This window comes from Dermacentor andersoni, chromosome 11, assembly GCF_023375885.2.
Source record: "Dermacentor andersoni chromosome 11, qqDerAnde1_hic_scaffold, whole genome shotgun sequence".
Lineage (NCBI taxonomy): Eukaryota > Metazoa > Arthropoda > Arachnida > Ixodida > Ixodidae > Dermacentor > Dermacentor andersoni.
In genome coordinates, this window is record NC_092824.1 from 55,031,238 (window position 1) to 55,047,599 (window position 16,362).

A 16,362-nucleotide genomic window follows, 5' to 3' on the forward strand; every position below is an offset into this window, starting at 1 on the left:
TTAAACAAACTACCAAAAAGTCCCTTGGGAGCTACGACTCCTCGAATGCTCTTTGTTAATATATGACCCTTTCCCCAAATTAACATTGGCTGCGTCTTTTGCCTTTGCTGTGTTGTGCACACGACTGAACATGCACCTGATCACGTGTGGATTACTCACAAACCACCTCCCTGCTTATGTTTTTTCATAATGCCACTGTATGCACGCGCATCTTAGTATCGCGGTTATTTTCGCTGACTTTGACATGAGTCAGTGCACCTGTTGGTATTCATGACGTCGCTAAATGTACGCCAGCTTGAGGTCATAGACTGCATACTTTTTTTCATATAGCCAGTGGGCGCATGCGCAAGATTGTATTCACGTTTTTGTTTTCTCTCTGTCACTTGTACCTCTATTTTCGAAGAAAAATTCATAAATTGAGCTCTGTATGCTTTCATTCGCCCTGTTGATGATGGCCCGACTTCGGCCGGAATGTCAGTGAAGTCCGGTTTTTGTTTTCCTACGTGATTCTCTTCATCGGATTATATATATATACATACATACATCCATACATATCATGACGACATAAAGCCAACAGACACTGAAGCCAAGGAATGCATCAGGGAAATGAGCTGTGGATAAAATTGAAATGTAGAAAATAATAAAGACAGGAAAAGGAAAGTGGACGAAAAGATTACGTGTCCCCGGTGTGACCCCAACCCACAACCTCCGGCGTGCTTTGCACAACCAATTGTGCTACGGCAATGGCCATCTATCCATCTTGGCTATTTATGCTTACTATATCTAGTCGTAGGAGTGCTAACCGAGGGGTAGTAAGTAGGCTCAATACACTTATACTCTAAGAAACTCAGTATGATTACGAACATTTTGCAGTTTGTCTGCGTCGCCTAAGACCCACAACTTTTCGAAAGTATGGCTCAAGCACCTAACACCCGGTATACAGATCTGCAAAGTCATTGTACAAAGCTGTTTGAAGCAGATGAAACACAGTTTTTAAGTCCGCCAGTTCTCTCACCCAATGTTGTGAAGCTTGTGATTCGAGTCGACTTGGCTTTGGGAAGTGTTTCCTGCTATGAAGCGATGAAAGTAATTCATGGCTCTAAGACTCGTCTCGTAAGGTTAGAGATGGGCGACGAGCCTATCAGTTTCGACCACAGTAATACATTACGAGCTCAATGTTTGAAATAAGCGTAGTCTATAGATACAGTAATTTGATAATGAGCGGGCCTTGCATGACGTACCTGTTACCTTTAGCATCCATGTACAAATTGAGCAATAAATGAGGTTTATACAAGTATCCTACTTGGCTTCCGCTGACCCACCAAACATAAACATAATTAAAGGCGAAATAACTATTGCTTGGCTATTATTAGCATTTCTGCTAAATTGGTGCCAACATAGTAATCAGGTTGTGCTTGTAGAAAGTGAAACATTTTCTATTCTGCTTTCAGTAATTAGCATTTTATAGGCATGCCAGCATTTATTTAGCTGGCTTTAATGGGTTTCTAAGCCATTTGCACTGTAGGGGCTAGTAACATGAAATGTATAAGAAAACTTTTCCGCTTGCTTTTCTTTGAAACGCCAACGAAGGAAAGAAACTAATGACTATTGAATATGAGCACATCTACCACTCAACATTTGTAAAATAGTAGAAAAAACATGTTAGAGGCGCGAGACGCGTGGTTGAAGTGCCACAACGAAAGCTTACCCACTGATAGCGTTAAATCGCCACATTCAACGCGACCCGCGTTTCTGCCACTCCCCGAGCTCGATTCATGGAAGAGAAGCTTTTTTTCTTTTCGCCAAATGTGAAGTTTGTCTTTCCCGAGAACAGAGCAGGGTCCTTCGTTCGTGAGGAGCGCCACGCCTTTGCATTGCCTTAATGGACCTCGCCCTTCCCACAGCTCCGTAAGGTATTTTAAGAGGCACTGAAACGCTTGTCATCGCAATCGCTTACCTTTAGAGCCGGTTTCGTTTGCTGCAACATGTCGTGCGCTTTCTCTGGGGCGGCCAACATGTTTAGAACACCGTAGTGCACGATGTTTATCTTGGCTATATCTTCCAGCTCCTTCTTTACTGAGCGGACACTAGCCGCAGTCACGTACCTGAGTGGAAATGAACGCCGCTTTTTTGGTAAACAGTGATCATACTTCCGTTGGCTATCGGTACAAATGCGCAAATTGCTGTGCCTCCGAAAGCCAATGAGGCCCTCGAATCTGCAGGAATCTTTTCACGTCTTCTTTCCCTTTGCGTAAGTATCCAGTGTAACATAAGTGAGCAACGTTATATTGCGGCTGTTTATGTATGCGGCTCTTAAGTAGTATAGTGGCAACAGGGGAAGGCGCGAACGATACACTACTCTCAGATTTGACCCACGGTTCAAATTAACTTTTTTTTTGATATGGTGCGTGCAGGCCTGAGAGGAGAAGGGCGATAGAGTTTGAGTAATTTTGAAAGACCAAGTCGAAAGTCAATTATTCAATAAAAGTAACGAGAAAGTGACAAGTCACTGCTTGAAGCGGCATAAGGATGGCCACATGAAGAGAAGGACATAGAACGTGTGTTTCCTTTCCGTTCTAACTACCGCCATTTTCGGCGCTGATTTCATGTATGCAGTTTACAAAAAAAATATCACCGCCCAAACAATCCGTACAGATGGTTAACAAGCGAAGCTGAAAGTTTTGGTCCCGGTGTTTATCACTGGGTTAATCTCGAAGGTTCATTAAACGATGGCTTGACAGGCTGCCGGATCCCCGGTACGCCATTGCTGCTTGCGATCGGCTGCACGAGCCAGTTCTTGTGCCCGGTATGCAGCATGGGCACGGCGTAGAGGAGCTCGTTCGCGGTTCTGCTTGCGGCGTTGTTGATCGAAAGCTGCCTGCTTCTAAGGAGTACCTGTGACGCGTGGCCTATCCATTTCGGAGCCGGAGAAAAACTGCTGCGCGCGCGCTAGGCTGCGACGGAGAGCAACGATGTCACTACTGGCGCAGCTAATCCAACACCACCTAGATAGCACAGGGCCTTTTCACTCTGATCCATGACGTCATGTTATCTGGCGCGACTACCATAGAATCTAATGGGCTGCTCCCGAGTAGGCAAAAGCGGTTCTGACGTCACCGCTTTCATCACGCCAGCTTTGTCAATGGAAATATCGGCCAAGTAGCGCGACGTCATGGGTCGGATTAAACAGGCGTTGTGCTATGTAGGTGGTGTTTGCTAACTGCGCGCCTCTTTCTCACTCTACTTTTTTTGCGCATGCGCATGGGGTTGCGCTGGACTAGTTTTCGGCTTACAGGTGTTGTGCAACATTCAGTGACATTTACAGCTTCGCTGTAAAAATTATTGAATGTTGCACAACACACTAAAGTGTAAGCGCCATACAATGAGCGCGTTACTAAAATTCCTGAATGAATAGAGAATATAGCGTCGACTGAGCTGTTAAATGGAAATAATTAGATTCTTCAGGCACTAAATGAAACCAGCCCTCCTCCCAATGCTGTGAAAGCAGTATATATATTATAGATATTAGAAATTATAGCTGCAATGACCCATAGGAATTCGGTAGACATTGTTTTTGCAATGTGGAAAAAAAATAATCACGCTGTATTAACATTTTGCCTTATTGTGCGAGGTGGTTCTGGTCAAATGGCCGGTGTGTGGAACAAAGGCACCTGAGAAAGTGACTGTCTTACGTTATGGAAACATATTCATGTAGCAGTCAATGCGTCACGAAATAAATAGCAGGATCATCGGTAAGAGGGAGTAAAGGTGAGGATAAGTGTAATATACTTCAAGAAGTAAAATGGGAAGAGACATTTCGTACCACGTAGCTAGAATGACGGAGTGAATGTTTAGCTACAGATGCGATTGTGTAACGTTGGGAGCTCACCGATAATTGCAAGAAATGAAACCCGCATAGCAGTGCTGCTGGTCATTGAGTTGATCGGTTTACAAAAGATTGTTCGGTCCTCCAAGGCGGCCGCTATTCTGGTAGTAAACAAACGTGGGCAGCGCAAACCAGTTACCAATAAATGTACAGTTGAAGTATTTCCTTATGTACGATGGTGTGGGCTAGCCTTGGTTGTTAACAAGGTTAATATGGGGTGTTCAAGAAAGGTTAGTATTACATAAAATAAAATATACCGAAGTGATAAGCCTGATTCAAGCGGGAAATTAGAAATTTTTGAGAACTATAGGCGATGGCCTTGCAGTCACACATATCCTGTGCTTTTAGACGTTAGGTTCACATGGCGTGCCTAACACCATTTAACTACGCTGGATACTTCGGTCTGGAAAGCAGCAGCATCGTTAAGTTGGTACAAAAAAACGCAGACATCTGAAGAAAGACACATTTCGAACGATATCTTAGTTGGAAAGGAATCTTTTTAATTGAGAAAAAACTTATCAAGCGTGGAGCACTTCCGCATGCCAGAATGGGCCAAGAAAGCGCTAAACAGTTAGTTGATCCAATTTGACTAGCGGATACAGATTGTGTATAGTTAGTGAGAAATCAGTGTCGCTGAGGGAGCCCCGTTTTCGATGCCGCTGACGGTGCATGGTTGATCTCGATGCAGTGGACGCTGCAGACTTGGAAGGACAATCAAGGTTTCTGCGCATTCTCGCTACTAGAAGGAGCTGCTGTGGACATGCTGAGAGACTGTGGTCTGCCAAGTTGCAACTACACGAGATAACTGTTATTAAAACTGTTTGCAACTTGCGGTGCGATTTGCTTCGAGAGTGACATGTATTGTCGCGATGCAGAACACGTGCATGCAAGAGACGATGACGAAGAAGTGTTGTTGCTTGGGCGATTCGGCGGCCATGCTATATTGTGTGAGCTGGTGCCTGCAGCAGTCGCCTTGCATAAGCAACATTCGTGCTTGTCTCCTCCTCGCAAGAATATTGTCCGATATTTCAGGACAATAAGTGCATCAGATGTTTTTCACTAGAGAATTAGCATCGACGGCCTCAATAATTTGAATTTGAATTGCAGGGTCACTAGCTACTAGACCGCAGTTGTGGTGTTCGGTGAGCAGACGTCCGAGTACATTTATTGACAAGACGTAGCTTCGCGGAAGCAGATTTAGAAGAGCAGATGAGAAGGCCTGCATACAACAAAACCTCTGTGACCCATGGTACCCGCCAGCTACCTCGAGAAGTGCAGGCACCCGCCGTGGTTGCTCAGTGGCTATGGTGTTGGGCTGCTGAGCAAGGGGTCGCGGGATCGAATTCCGGCCAGGGCGGCCGCATTTCGGTGGGGGCGAAAACACCCGTGTACTTAGATTCAGGTGCACGTTAAAGAACCCCAGGTGATCGAAATTTCCGGAGGCCTCCACTACGGCGTGCCTCATAATCAGAAAGTGGTTTTGGCACGTAAAACACCATAATTTTATTTTTAATTTTAAGAAGTGCAGGCGAAAACGGGAACATCCAGAACCGCGAGTACTCACGTCCTCCGACCTACTGCGTTGGTGTACTCCGCGATAATTTTCCTAACACAGACTTCACAACACAAAAGCAATGCATCGAATTATTTTTTATATTTTATCCTAGCAATGCGGCTGCCCGTTTGATTCGAACCTGATATATGCAGCAGAACGGCTTACCAAAATGTCACGGTGGGTGGTGGAACCGTCCAGTTCACTGCGCGTGTGAAATGCTACAGTTTATCTGATAATTGCCCTTCCTGCATTGTAAAATCCATGTAGAAGCAGTTCCTTTGAAAGGAGTGCCGCTCACTCGGCTAGTGTTTCCTAGCCAATAGTCGATGAGCATCATTTTGATTGTCGCTGTCAAGCAACTCGCCCATGAACGGTCTTAGTGAACGAACATGTCCGAACAACTTTCTTGCTTCCGTGAGAACGCGGGCTTGTTCATAACACGTTCACCACGGAACACGATGGAGATAAGGTTTTCAGCATACCAATGGCTGAACCATACCAATGGCTATGGTATGGTGCTGCTTAGCACCATGACGTTCGTGCATTTCCCGCCATGGCGGTCGCATTCGGAAGAGAGTAAAATTCAAAAACCGAAATTACTCGTGTGCATTACTTCGCGCGTCCGTCATAGTATCACAAGTGGTTGACGTTCACCCAAAGGCCAACAGTACGATCACTCTTATTGGTGCGAATGTGCGGAGGAATAAAGGCGTCAGTAACTTTAATACTTGTTATACGCTCGAGGTAAAAACGGCGGCCTAAATGAATAAAGATGAAAGAAAATTCCTATCTGCCATGAAGATTGACGGTGCAGTCGAGGTATTTGGTGCAAAGTAGATGTAGCTACACGCCGTAGCGCGACATGAACAGAGCATTAAAGCTATCTCAGCAGGGTTTAAAAGGGGTGAAGTATGTATGGCTAATTCGATTGGTAGGGTAACTATAACTCACCGGGAGTCGAAACTGATGCCTCCGGACGTTTTCTTGCGCCTTGCCATTTCGTCCTTGAAAATTTCCCACGAACGCGAGACCTCTGTGGCCCGTATGGCGGTGCCAATAACGACCACGTTCCAGTAGAACAGGTAGTGACACAAGCCATCTGGTGGGTACATGTATCCGAAAACCGCAAAGCTGGAAACCGTGCAGATGAGTTCTGTGACTGAGGACAGAAAACAGGGTGCACAAGGAAGGTGCTTTGACAGCGCAACAAATGCGCAAAAGCTACTGCTACGATTTATGTGGTCATCCTTGACCTGTATAAGACACTGCATGAAGATTTTCGCATAAGGCTGAGTACTAAGATGTGACCAAAATAGCGTCGCAAATGTTTTACATCTAAAATGAGATTTCATAATTTACATAGGCAACCGGCTTATAATAATGGTAACAGACTAAGTCATGCCAGTTCGCATATATAAAACACGATTATGGCGCTCAAAATGATTTGAAGGCTAATGTGTACGTCATATGAAGTCAAGTTTAGAGGCACGCTGAATATTTACACGTGCCGGGAGACGTACAGTAAGATGTTCAGCGCGACGACTGGCACATAAGCGTGTACATTTTCTCTAAAATTGTGTACCTTAATATCTGCGACATGCCTATAAGACTGAAATAGACGCAGGTTCAATTGTGCGTTAGCGTGTGCAGCTAACCATTGTTTTGAAATAGCTGTTTACCGATATTTCGAAACCGATATAACCGCTCTATTGCAGCTATTTACAAAGTTACGCTGTTTGTGAAGAAGAGTGCGCATAGTTCACCAGCAGAATGCTAAAAGGGTCGTGAGAAATCGATTGCATACAGGTTGTTTTCTTATAAAAATACATGACGCTCAGAGTCCGTGACAAAGAGTCCGTGACTAGCAGTGCTTTTAATCATGCTGTATGGCTGAAGCTTGGGATGTGTAGAGATGCCAGCAAAGGAAAAGTCTTGCTGCGTGTTGAAAGCTCGCCGAGCAGTTTACGCCTAGTAAGTCATAGTACAGCTGTATATATATCGTAAGCTTGGTGGGGCTCACAGCTCAATAATTTTCGGTCCTCTTAGTAATCGGTAACGCACCCTTTGTGTCCGATTATTCCATCCGCCTAGCAGGACGTACAGCCTAATCCCTATGAGTGGCTGGTCCCCTGAAGCATAATGAGGCTTCACTTTTCAAAAGGATAGTTTTTATAATTAGAGGCATTTTGAATTTTTTTATGGTCCTAACCTTAAGGTGCAAACGGCTCGCTGGACAATAGACGTACATAGAGCACAGAACACAAACCTGCCAAACGTACGAAACTTAAAATTTGCGACATGTTACGACCGCGAACACGGAAGCGGGTAAGAGTTTGACACCCATACGTTAGGATGTTGCCCCGAGCTCACACCCTGTTTAGCATACGAACGCGAATAACAACTTTGGACGGTGTGCGCAAGAAGCAGATAACACAGACTGACAAGCAATTTATTTGTGCACGTTACATAAAAAAATGAGCTCAATACATGTACAGTGGTTTCTTTCGAAAATGCGCTAAATTCCCGGACTAATTCCTGCCTGAGAAAAGTAACTGAGCAATTACTAAATAGCAATCGCTTCCCGAACCTTTGTTACCTTTTTATGCAAATGCTGGAAGTAGAAGCTGGCATGACTATTTCAGTGCGTACTTTGTAGACCTTCGCAGGTTGTTGATCTTCGCTAAGAATTGTTTTTCGAATTTCTCCTTAGTCATCGTCTGCAGTTTTCTTGCAGAGGCATCTGTAGAGACACTGAAAACTATAGCTCGATGTTCGCACTGCAGAGAAGGGCGCTCTTAGAATAGGGTGAGCACTTTGCGCACAAGATTGCGTTTGCTCAGTGTCGGGATGCTTGGGTCGCGATGAAGCGCAGAGCTCCTTCGGGGCAGTAGCTCGCGGAAAACGCTTCCGGTAGAGCCTTATAAAATCAGGAAGAATCGCCCGTAGGTGAGTTCTTAGCATCAACGTCCAAGGCGGACATCGCCAACGAACCATGGCATATGCGGTTTAATTCATCGGCAAACGTTCCGTGAAGCGTTAGGATAAGGATAACAAATACAAAGCTCTCTCGGCCTCCCTATATGAGTACACGCGTCCGCAAGGCTGCCGTGTAGCGTGATCGCGGGTAGTTCCCACCCGCGAGCGTAGTTTTCACTGAATTCAAGCGCAAGAAGCTGTGTTGCATGGTAAAGCTTGCATCGTCCACGCACTAAGTGATTACCTGCAACTAGCTACCGACAAAGAAGTTACTGAACTACCGCTAGCGTCACTGAGAAACCAAAACAACTTAGCCAATCAGTTAAAAAATTATCGGAAAAGTTGTTTCAGTAAAAGTAATTACAAGTAATTTCTTACACACAAGTCCACAAGTAACACATTGTCTTTAGATTGCAGTGAATTTTTCAAGTCACATTTCTGTTGCCAAGTTAGCCTATTTCAGGAGCTATACTGAGTAGGAATGCTCTAAGAAAATGCGCCCCTAATGTACGGTGTCTTGAACTGCCAGAAAAAGCCAGATCAGGTATCACCTAATCACATTCTTGCATTCATTTTTGTTTCCCATCTGTCGTCATCCCATCCATGAACAACTTTAAAACCCTTTTTGCAGACCGGATTTGTCTTTTTTAAAACCCGACGAAACAATCGTAGAAGCGTAGAACGAGCCTAATTTCCTAGCGTTACGAAAATTTCGGAAGTATGCAGAATGTGATGAAGGTGTCACTTTCGGCTGCGCTACTATGCTGTTTTGATGTATAAGAAGAAAGTGCCGATGTACTGCACAGGAATTTCAGAATGGTATTATTAAATTTGATAACCGTCAATTCGTTCTTCCACAAAGCTTTTATATCTGCGGAAATTCCGTTACTTGCTTTCTTTTTGAAAATCAAAGCGGTGCTGGAGTCTGATCTACTCAGCTTCCTTAAGGAATCCTAGCATGCTGAGAAGTCTGCGATGTATTTATTGGCCGGCAGTTAATATCACAGTCAGTCTAGCGAGCCTAGAGTCATGGGCACGGACAATTCATTGGCTGCAAGAGAAGCGTGCCGCTACATTTCTCTATGGTTCAGATCATTCATCAATACCGAATAAACGACGACTTCTATTTACAAAACTTGTGCGTCATCATGAAGGCAGAAGAAACTGCATGTCTTCCAATAATCAAGTGAAGTTTAATGCATTTCTTGAATAAAACTAAGCCATTTCTTGGCTATATTGAAAGAAATGGTGGCGGTGTTTAGAGCAATGCCTGCATCAACGTTGCCAGAAGGTCAACATTCACTCTAGCACACTTAGCACGTACAATCATATTGTACCACTTTCGTAGAGCCTGCGATATTTCAAGCTTCTACCTCACGCTACAAGACATGTATAATAGATTATTGTGACAAAAAAGAGTGGTAACTCGTCAACATCCTACGGAATGCAATGATTTACAGTCAACAGCAAACGCTTACGGGATGCGGTTTCCCCTTCAAATGTGAATTCCTGCCCTGTTGAGGCGTGCCACTTCGTATCTAATGAATCACTGTGTAGGTGGCGAAGGCTACTAGGTGCTGGAACACTTAATTCGAGGCTGCGTGACCACGCTTCGCGAGAATTCAGCTTCTTGGCAGAGCCTGCGTCCCGTAAGCTTTTGCGGTTGACTGTACCTAGTGTGCAACTACAGGGTTGCGGCAAGGTGTCTGTGCAGATTGTTTCAGAAAATCCTAAAATAAAATTCCACCTTGACAGGCCGAGCAGAAATCGTAGCGGTCCGCTTCGGAACTGCTCTCTTCGAGCTCGACTCTCTAACTATATTAAACGCCTCACAGAGCGGTGTTACTGCAATAACTGACCACTGCAAGTGCTTCTCAATTGAGTGCATGCCATAATAAATTCACGTCTGCGCTCCTAAATCTGGCTGTGCTGTAGCGGCATGCTAGACTGAACAGAGGAGTGTGCCTCAGTTGTGCTATTTCAGGATCGCTGTGGCTGGCCTGCTGTCCCTACTGCGCAGATGCTACCGAGCACAGCTATTGTGTGGCGCCACGAGATCTCGCGCATTAGAGAGAAACAATACGATCGAGCCAGTCAGCGACTCAGAGAGCACCAGGTGCGTAGTCATGACGGAAGGAAGTAAATTCGGACAGAAAATATTGTCACGCAACCCGCCTGTGCACCGAGAAGCCAATTTCTTTGTCCTTTCCGACTTTTACTCATCACGTCACGAGCCATGTTGCTGCCCTTGTTTGTCCACACCAGCACATTCAAAATAGACAAGTTAAAACAAAGAAATAAAGGCGTAAAGGACAATTGCTTGGCCTGCGCATGCAACTTTGGTCCAGGTCCTGAAGACTGTGCTCGTGAAAACCCGCAACTCTATCACGGCTACTTCTCTGCTCGCTCTGTCCAGTACATTTAGTTTACGGCAAGTTTTAATCGATGTACACTTGTTGGGTGCAGTGAGAACCGCTGTGATAACATTTTTTCCTGTCGTGCTTGTGCATCAAGAGGAAGTTTGCAACGAACACACTTATGTTCTTGCATAAAAAGTTTGAATGCGTAAACCAAATCGCCACGCAGTCTTTTCGTGAAGAAAGCGCGTGGTGTGCGTGCCACTGGAAGTGCCAAAAGCTGCTTAGACACCATCACCTCATCGTGGTAGTTTTCAAATTTATTTAGTCGCACTCCTTCTCGTTTGAGGTATTTCTTCGCTTATGATACACATGTAATTGAACGTGTCACGCAACCTATTAAATAAGCGAATTCACAGTCACGATAGCACAGTCACGATAGCACAGTCACGATAGCACAGTAACGATAGCACAGATGACTACGAACTACCCACGAACGACAAATCAGAGGAACAGAAGAAATACTGCGCGTAGTAAATAACACTTAGCGAGAGCGGGACTTGAATGCCAGCTCAGGCAAAAGCTACAAAGGCTACGCAGGTAAGTGACCGACGGACGTCGCAATAACACGGCACGGCGTTACCAACTTTGGCGGTAACAAGTAAACATGCAGGTGTTTCGGCGTCAGCCATCACAGGCCATGATATTATGACTCCATTATTGTCGTAGATACTCAATTTGAGCTTGGTATCTAATCTGTGGATAACTTTTTCACTTTCGCACACCGCTATAATTGATAAGCAGCTTGGCGCTGACTTACATGGTGGCAGTGTAGTCGTCGTCGTGGTCGTGGTCGTGGTCGTGGTCGTGGTCGTCGTCGTGGTCGTCGTCGTAGTCGTGGTCGTTGTCGTGGTCGTCGTTGTCGTGGTCGTAGTTGTCGTGGTCGTCGTTGTAGTCGTTGTCGTGGTCGTCGTTGGGGTCGTTGTCGGGGTCGTTGTCGGGGTCGTTATCGGGGTCGTTTTCGGGGTCGTTTTCGGGGTCTTTGTCGGGGTCGTTGTCGGGGTCGGTGTCGGGGTCGTTGGCGGGGTCGTTGTCGGGGTCGTTTTCGGTTCCGGTGTAACAGGACCTTGCGGTGTTGGAACTCGTGGTAAAGGCACTGGAAATGCAGACGGTGGCACATTCTACTGTGGCACTGGGTTCAAGTTCACTGGGTTAACGCAATGAATGTAGTTTCTCTCCATTGCTTCACGCATTGCGCATCAGGCATATCTGGCGTATCAGACATTGGAATGAAATGTAAATATCATTTGCTCCTCATGATACCTGAGGACAGCATCTACGAGTAGAAGAGAAATACTGCTGTGCACACTAAGCATCTACGAAAGCTTTATGCAGGAGGCTTTAGGCCCAACCGTTCTGGAAAAGCAACGACCTTCCTACATGTGTGCGTTTGTGTACTCTTCTGTAGAAACCCCTTTTTCCTGTGCACATTGTGTGATAGCGAGCGTAAGACGAGAAAGACCAATTAGAGCTTGTACAATGGTCGTGAATCGAGCCTCACTTGTTGCGGTAACTTGGATGTCCTAGCTATAAATAGTCTATAGCTGATAAGAACAGGAATGGTATTGCGTAATATAATGCAAGCACCCAAAAACGCACAGGTATAAGAAAATACAGGGTGTTTCAGCGAACACTTAAACAAATCTTTGAAAGTTGCCTGTGGCAGATATCAAAATTCTAGTTCATGAGCTGGTCTACTCGAAGTGGCGGAGAATAGCACAAAAAACTGAGATCCAAAATCCACTATTTAACAGAAACTCACTAATTAGGTTTTTATCGCTAATTAGATTATGGCCCATATTGTAATTTACAAATTCTAGCCATGGAGTTTGCAAGGCGGATCCACTTGGAACAAATTTTCAAGATGACATTAGTTTCGCGATATAAATTCCCGATCTTTGCCGAGAAATGCAATGGCGTTCCATTTAATTTGTTAACAAATCGTCGTTTAATGCACTGAAGCACACAGGTAACTGGAACGCCAATGCATCTTTCCGCAAAGTTCGATAATTTATATCTCGAAACTGGTGTCGTCCTCAGAAATAGTTCCAAGTGGATCCGCCTAGTGAAGTCTAGTAGTATAATTTGTAAATTGCAATATGGGTAATAAGCTAAAAAGTTAATTAGTGAATTGTTAATTACTCAATTTTGCATTTCCCTTTTCTGCGCAAGTAGTGTCGGCCGCTTCGAGTAGGCCGGCTCATAAACTACAATTGAGCTATCTGCCACAGGCAACCTTTAAATATTTTGAAAGTTGGCTGAAACACCCTGTATATATAACAAATCTTCTGTTTCGTCCTACGCAAGAGCTGTGTAATACTACACACTAAGGACTGTCAATCAAATAATTATGATACAGTTAGAAGGAATGCGGTGGTTCATATCGTCTAGCACAGAAGTTGACTCTCTGCTATGAACGTTAACCATAATATTTTTTTTTCTCTGGGGATTTTACGTGCGAAAAACACCATACGGTTATGAGGCACGTCGTAAAGTCGAGGACTTCTGGGTAATTTCGACCACGTGCGGTTCCCTAATGTGCATCCACTGCACGGTGCAAGGGTGTTTCTGCATTTCGCCCTCATCCATAAGCGGCCGCCGTGGCCGGGATTCGATCCCGCTACCTCGGGCTTAGCAGCGGAACACTAGCGCCTCTTTGCCACTACTGCGGGTATAAATGCTAACTATAGTTCAAAGAGCGATGGTAAAGCTAGTATGATTGCAAAGTTTCATATCTTTTAGTGCAGATGTTGACCCGTTGTCATAAATGTTTCTTGAATTTTGTCCATAATAACATTTTTTGGGGGTATTTCACCCGGTTTAGCTCAACCCACACCTACCGGTTGTCTCTGGTGGCGTTCCTGCTGGAGACGATGGCGGAGAGGAAGCATCGTCACCCGTACCTCGACTTCCGTTGCCACCGCCGCCATCAACACCGCCACCACCGCCACCACCGCCACCGCCACCGCCAGGAGCCTTGTCGTCGTCCATGTCCTCGTCGGCTGCGCGTGCGAAGTAAATAAAATGCCGAAAAATGCGCAGAGGCGCAGTTCGGTTTTGTTCCGCTACTGTTGGGCCAGCCAGTAATCGCTCTAAGTCACGAAAAATTATGGCGTGCTTGTGTTCCATCTGGAACGCAAGACAGCACGGAGGATTCCCCTGCCACTGTTTGAGCAGGGTGGGTAAGGTGTGGCGTGTGATCGCTTCTTTGCAAACTTGCACTGATAAATTGGCATTTCTGTAATAAGTACATAGGCATGAGACATTCAGGCTGCTTCGGTTCTGGCTCCTTTGCATTCTCGCCCTTAGTTGTCAAGTTCGATTGGAAACCCGCAATCTGAGTCCGCAAACGGGTATAACATTTTGTGCGTAGTGCTCATTCCCATTTCCAATATTCCTGCATGAAAAATATGTGGAACAATGTATAAAAAGTCGTTTTTTTCCGTATGTCATATGATATTATTGGATGTGGGACTTATGGGAGATGTCTTTTTTTGTTACAGCACAGCTGTTTATATGCGGCCCCTGTGCGTCGTTGTCGAACTTTACTAAAAAGGGGCCTCGTGACGTAGCAGGGGAGGAAAAGAAGAGATCAACGGTGGAAAGGAGATGGAGTAAACCCTTTTGCCCGGTGAGAATGCTACCTTATACGCGAATCTTATACGGTTGTCACACGGTCCATTTTCGGCGATCGAGCCAGGCCGGCATCGAATTGATCCACGATTGATTCCACTCTGCCGCGAAAAGAGACAAATGTTATGCTGGCGGTCTGCGGCCAACGAACAGCGCCCAGCGATTGAAACGCGATACTACGAGCGCGTGGCTGCCGGCACTTCTTGCGCCAGGAAAGGAAGTGCCGGCATCCATGTCAATCGTCAAACCAATCCGACCAATCGTCCAAACGATCGATGCGCCCGCCTCTCCAGTGGTGGGCCTTGCGCCCAATATACGGAGCTTTGGATTAGTGGTTCCGCGCGTTCCATCCCAGCTATGGGAAGACCACGAGTAGTGCGAACGCATGAGGAAGAAGTTGTTCTTGTTGTTGTTGCCCTAACTGGCCGTGGCACATACTCACAGTGAGAAGTTGCCTACCGCGAGCGTCAGCGAAAGTTGGCCCGTGAACGGGCTCATCGTCGCACAGCCTGCTTCACGCGGAAAAAAAAAAACACTTGCAGAAGTGCGAGAAAAAGCACTCGTAACGCGCACTGACCACGCGAAGTATGCAAAAGTGAAAATGAGGTGAAAGTATGAAACAAAGGATTTACAATAAATATGGAGTTCTTGCCAATTTCGACTTGCACGCTGTAACACTCGTTCAACCAGCATCACCGACTGGAAGGGGCGGTGATTTGTCAATAAGGTTAGCTCTCTCCCGGGCACGCACACTAATACACGCATTTAACAGGAGTTGGTATGAGTAGGTGAGAGCGACTGCTGTCAGCGGGCATGACTTGGGCCGTGAGCTAGTTCCGGTGAGTGCAAGTACGCTTGAGAGTGAACGTGAGTGAGCGACAGCGAATTTCAGTAGGTTTGAGCGTGACCGGGAGTAGTCGTGAGTGCGATTTCACGAGGGCGTGAACGAGGGTGAATGTCAGTGAGCGCGCGAGGTGACACGATATTAGTGTGAGTTGGTGTCGGTGGGTGTCACTATGAAGCTTGGGTGAGAACGAACGATTGTTAGTGGACGTGACTATGATGACAAGTGCCTACCGGAGAGTGTATGTGTGACTATCAGCACGAGTAATAACCGGTGAGTCGCAGCTGGTGGTAGTGTGAACTCGAATGGCTGATTGATGGGTTCCTGTGGCTTAAAAACCATGCGTGCTCAGACAATGCAACGACAGTGCTTGTAATTGATTCGGTACTAATATGACAACCTCGAAGGATTGCCCGCGAGCTTGAGTGTACGTGTAAATTCCAGTAGAAGTGAGTGTGAAGTGAATGGTGATCAGCGAGAGGGGGGGGGGGGTGCCGGTGAATGCGATTCAGCTGCATTAGTGCACACGAGTGTAACATGTGTGGTAACACTTGGCCACACGTCGCAAACCGATAGTTAACTAAGGCGTAGTTTTAGTTTGGGAGCTCCTGTTTGAACAAGTAGAAAGCAACGTACATTTTTTTTCTCATCAGGTTCTACACCACTTTTAAGGATTGATGCCCTTAAAAGAAAGATATCTAAATCTACAGAATGTAGGAAGCACATATTTTATTGATACCGTGAGATTTTAAAAGAACCTATTACCTTGCAGCAAATGAATTACCGCCACTATCAAGTTTAAAACTATGTTACTAAGAAGAAAAAAAAAGGTATTTCAGTTCGATAAGACAACGCTTATCATTAATCTAAATCAGAGAAAACTCATAAGTGCACCGCTCTGAAATATGCCACTTATTTTAGAGCGCAGCTCTTTGGCGTCCGTTCCTGGGTTTCGCGTCGTCGTCGGCGTTGTCGTCGGCCTCGTAACCAGCTCCGCCCCCCTTTCATCCCCCCAGCGCTAGCAGCGACCGACTGATACCGCTGGATGCCG

General features: G+C 45.6%; 1 protein-coding gene across 1 annotated transcript in view; it reads right to left on the minus strand.

Moving 5' to 3' along the window:
• LOC129382056 (uncharacterized) overlaps window positions 1-13,825 on the minus strand; it is a 37,851-nt gene extending 24,026 nt beyond the window's left edge. The window contains exons 1-4 of the mRNA XM_055065400.2: window positions 13,675-13,825; window positions 11,595-11,930; window positions 6,393-6,600; window positions 1,958-2,105 (exon numbers count right to left, since the gene is read on the minus strand). Of these exons, the coding sequence (XP_054921375.2) occupies window positions 1,958-2,105; window positions 6,393-6,600; window positions 11,595-11,930; window positions 13,675-13,825 (843 nt within the window). The remainder of the gene's footprint in view (window positions 1-1,957; window positions 2,106-6,392; window positions 6,601-11,594; window positions 11,931-13,674) is intronic.
• Between the last annotated feature and the right edge of the window lie 2,537 nt (window positions 13,826-16,362).